The sequence below is a fragment of the Salvelinus sp. IW2-2015 genome, linkage group LG19 (genome assembly GCF_002910315.2).
Source record: "Salvelinus sp. IW2-2015 linkage group LG19, ASM291031v2, whole genome shotgun sequence".
Lineage (NCBI taxonomy): Eukaryota > Metazoa > Chordata > Actinopteri > Salmoniformes > Salmonidae > Salvelinus > Salvelinus sp. IW2-2015.
In genome coordinates this window covers 17,412,727-17,423,437 of record NC_036859.1, presented here as the reverse complement: position 1 = coordinate 17,423,437, position 10,711 = coordinate 17,412,727, and the positions used below count along the sequence as shown (strand labels likewise).

Sequence of the window (10,711 nt, the reverse complement as noted above, 5' to 3'; positions counted from 1 at the left end):
ATGAATGATTGTTAGGTTCTTGAACAATATAAAGACAGGGCTGCGATAACGTTTGGATATTGTTTCTACTGCCGACTGCAGRTTTAACCTCACCGGAGTTGCTTGGAATGATTCCTCCGGTGTCCCTCTGTCCTCACCGGTTGAAGATTATACTTTCTGCGTGCCAGAGAACTCTGTGGCAGTCCTCGGATGTCCCGGGGAAAACACAAAAGAATGTTAGGTTACTTTCCTAAAATGAAAATGTCTGTCATTCCTAAATCCCGTGAGTCTGTCAGCTAGGTTTCTAGTACATTCCTCCGCGTAAAAACTGTCTGTGTGGGAGCTGCTCTCATCCGACAGATTTTATAGGATGATAAGAACGTGACAACACCAGCCCACATTTCAATGAGGACTCCGTAAACCACGCCTTTTACGTAGCTGAGAGACAGGTTTGGCGCACCAAAATACACATTTTACAATGTGTCCGCCGTGATTCTGTGTAGCCTAGTTATTCCAATATATTCGAGACCAGTGTATTGCAGTTCACTTTGTCTTTGATTTAAAATATGAGTAGTAAACAGAGAAACAATGACTCCCAGATAGGTATGTTCTATTGCAAACTGAGGGGGCATAGTTTACAGGGGTCTAAATTCCAGCTAAAAAATGCGGGCTTCTGATGAGCTACAAAAGTAGCATAAGTAAATATATATATATATATATATGGTGATTAGACTGAAAAGATCGTGATTTCGTCAAAACATGCGACGCTCTCCATGCTCATTCAACATATCCGCTTTTACTTCACTCAATTTATTTTCAAGATCTCCCTGGTTTACATTCCTTGAGACCAACCAGAAATGTATACTAGGCCAAATATTCCAAGATTTGCGGTAGCCCTCCATAATTCTAAATCAATAGTTGTTTAGTAATCCGAARTTGCTTGAACATGCTGTAGGTCATATAGCCTAACTGTTACATGCAATGTTTTGTAGACTTCACCGGTTTTGTGATGAAACAAAGTTGTTGAATTTATTCTGCCACTGGGTCTCATTGTCTTAAGCCTATACAGTACATTTGGAAAGTATTCTTACCCCTTCACTTTTTTCCACATTATGTTGCAGCCATATCCTAGAATAGATTAAATCACCCCCCCCCCTCCCCCCCTTATTTACACGCAATACCCCATAATGACAAAGCAAAAACAGAGTTTTAGATGTGTGCAACAAAAAATAAATTTAACATTTTGTTGAAGCCCCTTTGGCAGCAACACTACATTTGGGGAGTTTCTCCATTCTTCTCTGCAGATCCTCAAGCTCTGTCAGGTTGGATGGGGAGCGTTACTGCACAGCTATTTTCCGGTCTCTCCAGAGATCGGGTTCAAGGCCGGGCCACTCAAGGACATTGAGACTTGTCCCGAAGCCACTCCTGTGTTGTCTTGGCTGTGTGCTTAGGGTCGTTGTGCTGTTGGAAGGTGAACCTTCGCCCCAGTCTGAGGTCCTGAGCGCTCTGAAGCAGGTTTTCATCAAGGATCGCTGTACTTTGTTCCGTTCATCTTTCTCTCGATCCTGACTAGTCTCCCAGTCCCTGAAAAACATCCCCACAGTATGGTGCTGCCACCACCATGCTTCACCGTAGGGATGGTTTTGGCCAGGTGTGGGCGGTGCTTGGTTTCCTCCAGACGTGACACATGGCATTCAGGCCAAAGAGTTCAATCTTGGTTTCATCAGACTAGAGAATCTTGTMTCTAAACTCCAAACGGGCTGTCATGTTTTTCCTGAGGAGTTGCTTCCGTCTGGCCACTCAACAATAAAGGCTAATTGGTGGAGTGCTGCAGAGATGGTTGTCCTTAGAAAGGTCACTAATCTCCACAGAGGAACTCTGGAGTTCTGTCAGAGTGACCATCAGGCTCTTGGTCACCTCCCTGACCAAGGCCTTTCTCCCCCAATTGCTCAGTTTGGCCAGCTCTAGGAAGAGTCTTGGTCATTCCAAACTTCTTCTATTTAAGAATGATGGTGGCCACTGTGTTCTTGGGGACCTTGAATGTTGCAGACATTTTTGGGTACTATTCCCCAGATCTGTGCCTCGACACAATCCTGTCTCAGTGCAGGATTGTGGAAAATTATGGAAAATTCCTTAGACCTAACGGCTTGGTTTTTGCTCTGACATGCACTGTCAACTGTGGGACCTTAWATATAGACAGGTGTGTGCCTTTCCAAATCATGTCCTGTCAATTGTATTTACCACAGGTGGACTCCAATCAAGTTGTAGAAACATCTCAAAGATCATCAATGGAAACAGGATGCACCTGAGCTCAATTTCTACTCTCATAGGAAAGGGTCTGAATGCTTATGTAAATAAGGTATTTCAATWWAAAAAAAMAGTTTTAGCTTTGTCAATATGGGGTATTGTGTTGATAGATGAGGAACATTTTTAAAATCCATTTTAGAATAAGACCGTAATGTAACAATGTGGAAAAAGTGAAGGGGTCTGAATARTCTGTATATCACTGTGTCAAGGCATATGAAGTAACAGGATGTATAGAGCAAACAACGCAATTATCACAACACACAGGTTGTATTATGGCTTTTTTTTCTGGCTTGGCTTCCCCAGTGATTTTACCCATGCACTGCTACTGGCACTTTTTATACCTACATGACCTGACAATAAGAATAGTTATATCCTCCTCAATGTTGTCAAGTGAGAGATTGMCATTTGTGAAGATTCCTTTGAATCCTCCACCTGGAACTTGAGACAATACTTTACAAATATGTAAAATCTTAATATTACTTTTACTTACATATGCATGGCAAAGAAATTCTGATTATGACTTTTCCACTCACTGATATACTGTATCATTCTCTACACAACATGTTTTACAGTAAAGTGAAGACCACACCAAAGACGTCCCCAACACTTWGAAATTCTTAAGAATATCAACACTAAGAGCAGAGATATACAACCTCTAAAAGCCAGTTTACATGAAATGTGCAAATGTATATTTCATAGCATCGATGACAAAATACACATAGCTGTGTCTTACTGGATATCAACTTCCAAATTGAAAAATGAACCAAACAAAAAAACAATGTATATGATCTTGCTACTTATTTAGAAGGCACATGGTGTGCATTGCCACTTAAAATGGCCACATCTTAAAGGTAGTAAGCAAGTACCTGCTTGGAACTGCATTCCAATGCAATAACAAAAAGGACATGATGTCATGAGGGTGTTCTTCTGTGCCTAAAATGTCAATTTCAGGCTACCTACAAAATTCCATTCACACCAAAATATCAGTCGCGTTGTTTCTTCAACACTGTTAGACAGTTGGACTGGATCTCAGTACGGCATCATCTCGTTCCAGTAGTTCTTGTTAGGAAGATCAGCAAAAGGGTTACACGAGGGAAATATGTAGGGTGTGTGGATGGTCAGGTAAAAAAGTATTGAATCCTTGACTATATTAAAGTTTTTTCTGGTCCAGTAACTTTGGTGATTCTGACAGTTTGAATCATAATGACAATGAACAAACACAGAGTAYCCTTTCTTCTGGAGGGGAAAAACAAATGTACATATAAAATATGTCCCAAAGCAACTTCCATCCAGAGTGTGTAAATTATTCTAACCGTAGCCCCATAATTGTCTGTATGTAGAATGACATACATACAGATGCAGGATCTTAATTTGACCAGTTCTTCAGAGCAGGAAAATAATCCTGCAGCAACAGGTGTTGATACATTTTTCCTTAGGGCAAATCCAGTCTGTCATTTTAAAGTGGAAATTACAAACTTGAGAAGCATTTTTAAACCTTGAATACACCAGAAGTTTGCATTTCCTACAACAGAGTGATCCAATTAAGATCCTACACCTGTACATTTGCTGTGCTTCAATTATCCAAACCCATGTAATTCTCATCGCCTTGAGACTACGTCATAAATTCCACCAATAATATTTGAAAAATATCCTGTGCAAGCACAACGGCATGCATTGTTAGTTTTATTCTCTTCAGACCAAAGAGCTATATATCTCCATAAACTATCTACTATAAAAGGATTTTCATATCTTATTTGTACAAAAAGAAGTGGAATATATGGGTACACTGAAAAGTGAGGTGCAATTTGATTGAAGGAAAGTGGATGGGTACTTGGAAAATTAGCTCAGATATTTATTGGGCAAGTTAAATAAGCACTCTACACAAAGAGAAGCATTCTAATTTTGTTAACATGCTTGTATCGGCAACTTCCAGATCAAACTCCTATTGACTTCAAAGCATGATGTATGCAAATGCTCGAGTTGAGCATTGTTTACATATTAGGATTCAGCCCAAGGTGCTGCACCAATGTTCCTAATTGCCATGTAGCTTTCCATTTACCAATCAAATCTACCTCAGACATAAAAMAAATCCATAATCCTTTAGACATGGGGAGCATCTAAGAAAATACCAGTCTTTGTTTAACCCCTTCTGGCCAATGGACAAGCTCAGTCGAGCCAAAGAAATACATTACTTAAATGGAGAGGTCCATTCTAGTAATTATATTTCTATTAGTAGAGCAGTCATGTGATAAGCCAACAGCCTGAGGGGGAGAGTGAGAAAAAGACGGAGAGAAGGAACACTTGACAATCAATAATATTTGCTTTGGTTCGGCTCAAATGACCCAATTTAGCCCTCCTGTCCAAAGTCCTCTGTGAATTTTCTCAGTTTGTCCAAATCCTGATCGTTGACTGTTGGCTTTGTGCTGGCCAGGGACCTCAGCATATCAGACTGCAAAGAATAAAAAGAGAGACATGATCAAAAGGTTATTCAACAGTCTTGTTTTCCCAGAAACATTACCATTGAGGCGGGGAAACGGATAACTGAATAATATTAATAAAGTATTATTAATAACTTAATTATTTTTACACACTCACCATACAAACAACTGGCTCACATAGCTTTTCCCCAGGGACTTCCATCCATGTCATCTCGATGCCATTCGGGTCTCCTGGGGAGCATGGGGTCAAAAGGTCATCAACCACGATGTTGGGGTTGTCTCTCGATGGCCCTGGTACCTTCAATAACAATGTAATTTGCAGTGTTACAAATTCAACTCAACAGCTGCACCATTGAGAGCATCTTGACTGGCTGCGTCACCACTTGGTATGGCAAATGCTTGGCATGCCACTGCAAGGCACTACAGAGGGTAGTGCGTACAGCACTGGGGCCAAGCTCCCTGCCATCCAGGACCTCTATACCAGGCGGTGTCAGAGGCCCTAAAAAGCATCAAAGACTCCAGCCACCCAAGTCATAGACTGTTCTCTCTGCTACAGCACGGCAAGCGGTACCGATGCATCAAGTCTGGAACCAACAGTACCCTGAACAGCTTCTAAKCCCAGGCCATAACACTGCTTAATAGTTAACCAAATAGCTACCCGGACTATCTGCATTAACCCTCTTTTGACTCATCAAATATGCTGCTGCTACTGTTTATTATCTATCCTGTTGCCTAGCCACTTTATCACTACCTATATGTACATATCTACCTCAATTACCTCGTACCCCTGCACATCGACTCGGTACTGGTACCCCATGTATATAGCCATGTTATTGTTACTCATTGTGTATTTATTCCTTGTGTTATGATTTTTCTATTATTTATATTTTTACCCTCACTGTGTTGTTGGGAAGGGCCCGTAAGTAAGAATTTCCCTGTTAGTCTACACCGGTTTGTTTACGAATGTGACAAATAACATTTGATATAAAGATCATCACTGAAGAATAAATAGACAACGTTATTCAATGGTCGTCATTATGGAGACGTACCCGCTTGAAGTGAGTGGCTGATTGAACCTTTCTGACTGGTTGCATAAGCGCGTCTCTGACGATGACGCTGACGTCAGCCCCTGAGTACCCGTTGGTCTTCTTTCCCAGGGTGACAAAGTCAGAGTCGTTGAGGCTGGTGGGGGTGGCGCCCAGGTGGAGCTTGAACATGAAGGTGCGAGCGTGTTCCTCGGGCAGGGGGATGTAGATCCTCTTCTCAAACCTGAGATAATTAAGGATGAGTTGTACTGAATGTATCACACATACTCTACAGGAAGAAGAATACATCTCCATCCCCTACATCTACAGTGTAGGTCTGAGCAGCAACAAAAAGCTAAGAAGCAGTGCTGCTGAGTCACAGTTTCCTAACTTCAGTCCAGTGTGTTCACGGTATCCCCAATCACGTTCAAGCTGAGTGGTAAAAGTGATCATACATTTTTATGGCTATGGTGTCACAGTCAAGAATCATAAAGGACAAGCTATTGTGTACACTGTTGAGATGGTAGGCTAAGCCAGTGTAAGAATGTGACATTACCGTCTTCTGATAGCAGAGTCCAACGTCCAAGGGATGTTGGTGGCCCCTAGCACCAGTACACCATCGTTGTCATTCCCGACCCCTGTGGAAAAATTCTCATTAACAATTTACAACCATTTTCACTTAATATGAGCAAAASACCAATACAGTTCACTATAATATCCAGATACATATTGTTTTCTGGCTCTCTCACCCTGCATCTGAACCAGGAACTCTGTCTTGATGCGGCGAGCTGCCTCACTCTCATTCTCACTCCTGGAGCCGCACAGCGAGTCTATCTCATCTATGAAGATGATGGAGGGCTTGTGCTCCCGTGCAAGGGTGAACAAGGTCTTCACCAACCTGGAGCGGAGAAAGAAGCATCAACATCAAGGTGAGCAGTATCCGGGACACAGATTAAACCTAATACTGGACTAAAATAATCTCTATTAAATTAGCTTTTTAGTCCAGGACTAGGCTTAATATTAGGTCTAAATTACAGATTAAAACAGCAGCATTGGACTTTAAGTCTCGCCACAATTAATTCCCCATGTTTCCCTGGATTAAGAGTCAAATCTCACTTTTCACTCTCTCCCAGCCACTTGGATACCAGGTCAGATGAGGAGATGGAAAAGAAGGTGGAGTTGTTGGCCTCTGTGGCCACAGCTTTAGCCAGGTAGGACTTTCCTGTTCCAGGAGGACCGAAGAGTAGGATCCCCCTCCATGGCGTTCTTTTGCCTGACAGACAGAGGTTGTTGGGAGAGGTCGTGAATAACATTGGGGCAGAAATAGATTAAGCATTTCATTTACAAATAAATGAAGGGTATAACCAATTGACTGTATACTATGCAAGAATGGATGGATTCATTTATTTTCAGTATATTCCTAAGGCCGATCAAATGTTCCAACAGTGGAGGTTTCAGCATGTTTTTCATACATTCAAAATTGTTCTTTCATCATTAATTCTGTGGCGATCTGAGGCAGTAACACTACGTTACCTGTGAAAAGGTGTGGGAATTTGATTGGCAAAATAACAGCTTCTTTCAGGGCCTCTTTGGCTCCCTCTAATCCGGCAACATCATTCCACTTGATGTTTGGCTTTTCCATAACGATAGCCCCTGAAAAACACATCCAGTATGATGGGAACATACAAATAATTTTACAGTGAAGGAAAATGATCAGATACCTTCATGTGAAAATCTAATGATAGAAATGGAAAGAATATGGCTCATAACAAATCTGCTAAGAGAGGGCCGCCCACCAAAACTCACAGACCAGGCAAGGAGGGCATTAATCAGAGAGGCAACAAAGAGACCAAAGATAACCCTGAAGGAGTTATCCCTCAAAGCCCAGACCTCAATCCAATTGAGAATCTGTGGTAAGACTTAAAGATTGCTGTACACCAGCAGAATCCATCCAACTTGAAGGAGCTGGAGCAGTTTTGCCTTGAAGAATGGGCAAAAATCCCAGTGGCTAGATGGGCCAAGCTTATAGAGACATACCCCAAGAGACGTGGCTCTACAAAGTATTGACTTTGGGGGGGGTGAATAGTTATGCATGCTCAAGTTCTGTTTTTTTGTCTTATTTCTTGTTTGTTTCACAAAAAATATTTAGTATCTTCAAAGTGGTAGGCATGTTGTGTAAATCAAATGATAKAAACCCCCCAAAAATACATTTTAATTCCAGGTTGTAAGGCGACAAAATAGGAAAAATGCTAAGGGMSRYAATWCTTTCACAAGCCATTGTAAACGAGTTAGACATCTCAACAGGATATGGTAAAACTGAAAGTAAAGTGGAAATGAGCCAAATAACCTTTGTCACAATTTTATAGTATGTCAGTGTTGTAATACATACTGTGGTAGTTTCACTTTGTAAGTGATACAACTAACCTGAAAGTTGGTTCTGAAACTTCTTTTTTTCTGGGTTGTCCCCTTCATCACTCTCATTCCTGCACAATAATAATCCACATAAGTTGACTCATCACATTCCAAATCACTCTGTATAACAGGCTAAACCCTACCCACACGTAGCAAAGCCTCATTCCACGAACAAAGCCTGCTCCTGCACACACCCTTTGTCATCAGCTTGGGACTCCTTCACAGGCTTGGCAGGTGGAGCCTTCTCTTTCTTCTTCAGGTATTCTTTGAGCTTCTCTGCTCTGTCCAGGTACTCAGCACACTTGCCCCTGATGCTCTGTTTGGCTTTGTCGCCCTGGGATTCATCTGGCAGGAGAGAAATGGACAAATTCTATTAAATACCATATGAAGAATCTGTTTTTATTTAGAAAATGTATGAATAAATCACAATGACAGTAATCTCCCCTATACTATATGACATTCTGTGAAATGGAAAAATAATGCATTCTGCTGATAAGTAGAAGTAGACACTGGACAGAGAACACATTCATCTGATGGGTATCTGGGCAAAACAATTGGAACCTTTGACAGGTCACTACTGTAGTGAGATTCTAAAATGTCCCCATTAGCCTATATGAGACAGAGGTGGTGATATAAACAACTCCACACAAACCAATGGACTGAACAATCCTGAGACTATTACAACCCCAAAAGAGAAAAGAGCATTATGCAAATATCCCGTTGTCTTAAAGCATACATTTCACTATGTGTAGGAAGTACTGAACAGCTTGTTGGTATAAACGCAGGGCCTCGTCGTAATTCTGAGCTTTATCCTCCTGGGCCGCCTTGCTGGCCAGATCTATGGCTTTCTGAAAAACAGGGATGAGAACATTATGAAAAAACAAAGACAAAAGTAAAACAAATTGAAAGGATTCACTGTAGGATAAGTTTGATCTGGTCAATCAGAATTAAATAACTCTTTGATGCAATGGCATAACACAAGCACACAATTCTAATTACAGTAACTAGAAGCAAGTACAGTAACTGTTACTATATATCAAAAACATTGACCCCATATGCAAGGCTTTATGTAGAGCTACAGTTGTGTATGTGCATGTTCCATGAAGTGTTACATGTCACATACACACAAAATGTGACCACCTGTAAGACAGAGTATGTTGCAATTTCACTTCCTACAAAAAGTTTGACTGACAGGGAAGACATGACTAAATCAAATAGGCTAATCCAATGAACTAGTTAATTAACATATTCAGACAGTAAGCTTAGCTAACGTTAACTATATCAACAATCAGCTCATGACACTAGCTTTGTGATTAGACAGATAGCTAATGGTAGTTAGTTAATAACATTATCATGGTACTTGGTTGCTATTCAAATTTCGGATAGTCTCGTCTTGGCCTTMTTGCGGAGGAGAACACATTTAGAACTAAAATTAACCGGTCAACTTTGCAAGCTGCTAGCTCCTAGGAAAGGTTGAAGCTATCAAAGCATGCTGATATTAGTTAGCTAACCATCTTCAATCAGGCTTAAAATAATTTGATAGTGACTACTGTCAACATTAACTGCTGTCCTTTCAAGTTGGCGAGCTCGAAGCAACAATTACGCTAGCTAGCGTCCGAGCTAACAAGTTAGCGTATTACCGTAGCCAGATAGATATCAATCACAGTTAACTAACATGCTAACGACACTTAGAAAATAATTATCACCGTAGATCTACAAATAATAGTTAGCTCGCAAACGTTCGCTAACTAGTGCCATGCTAACTGGGTGGTTTTTCATTTTGTTACCTAGTAGCTACTGTAGCTAGCCGACGTTAGCTTTCCCAATTTACCTGTAAATTGTTGTTGGCAGCCATATGATTACTTGTAAAAAACAGGCCCTTTATTTGTTAATACTTAAATCGCAGCCCGGCAAAGTCGATATTCAAGCCTTTTATCAGATCTTTGAATAACTATACATTAAATAAATACAAAATAACACACTTCCGCGTTATCAGATACGGAGTTGATTCTCTTAGAATTCTCACGTGACCGGGGAATGTCCCCGTCATTCATAGACGCACCCATATCTGTGTGGCAATACAATATTGTAGAGGGATGAAATGTCAAATGTGTAGGGTTAGGATCGTGTTGATATGTGAAGGATATGCACAATGCAGAGTGCACATCTCCTATTAGCTATATCCTTACCTCCACTGAGTTGCCAGTCAGATTAATGGAAAAATTTWAATCCAATTAGCCTGGCATAGGCATAGGCCTACACTGGCATTTACATCGGACCATAAAATTAGGAATTGGTAATTTTATTGAATATCTATGCATTGGACAACGTTAATGACCGACATTTTAGCATAAATTGTTTATAGAATGTTCCACTGTCTAATTACCTCTTTATTTTCTATATACTCCTGTAATTCTTCCACTCTGTCCAGGTACAGTTTACACTTTTCCCTGATCTTCTGGTTGCCCTCTTTACCCTGTGGTTCACCTGAGGAGAGGAGAGGAGTTTTAAGTTGTTGACGGTTACACAGGTTATTGTAGAGACCATAGT

At 40.8% G+C, this 10,711-nt stretch overlaps 1 protein-coding gene across 1 annotated transcript; it reads right to left on the bottom strand.

Annotated features, from left to right (window-relative positions):
- Positions 1–2,749: 2,749 nt before the first annotated feature.
- Positions 2,750–10,199, bottom strand: LOC111979228 (vacuolar protein sorting-associated protein 4B). Its single transcript, XM_024009616.2, has 11 exons — positions 9,993–10,199; positions 8,898–9,009; positions 8,356–8,506; positions 8,174–8,232; positions 7,283–7,402; positions 6,866–7,022; positions 6,499–6,647; positions 6,306–6,387; positions 5,774–5,993; positions 4,882–5,022; positions 2,750–4,735 (listed from the first exon to the last, which is right to left on the bottom strand). The coding sequence occupies exons 1-11, from the start codon at positions 10,014–10,016 to the stop codon at positions 4,634–4,636; spliced, it is 1,317 nt and encodes a 438-aa protein (XP_023865384.1). The 5' UTR covers positions 10,017–10,199; the 3' UTR covers positions 2,750–4,633.
- Between the last annotated feature and the right edge of the window lie 512 nt (positions 10,200–10,711).

Bases quoted from the DNA above. Each gene is read 5' to 3' on its own strand.
- LOC111979228 (XM_024009616.2), bottom strand. From the start codon at position 10,016: ATGGCTGCCAACAACAATTTACAG. The intron at 9,010-9,992 runs GTAAATTGGGAA...CCTGTTTTTCAG, and splicing joins CTGCCAACAACAATTTACAG to AAAGCCATAGATCTGGCCAG. The intron at 8,507-8,897 runs GTATGCTTTAAG...CTCTCCTGCCAG, and splicing joins CTTCCTACACATAGTGAAAT to ATGAATCCCAGGGCGACAAA.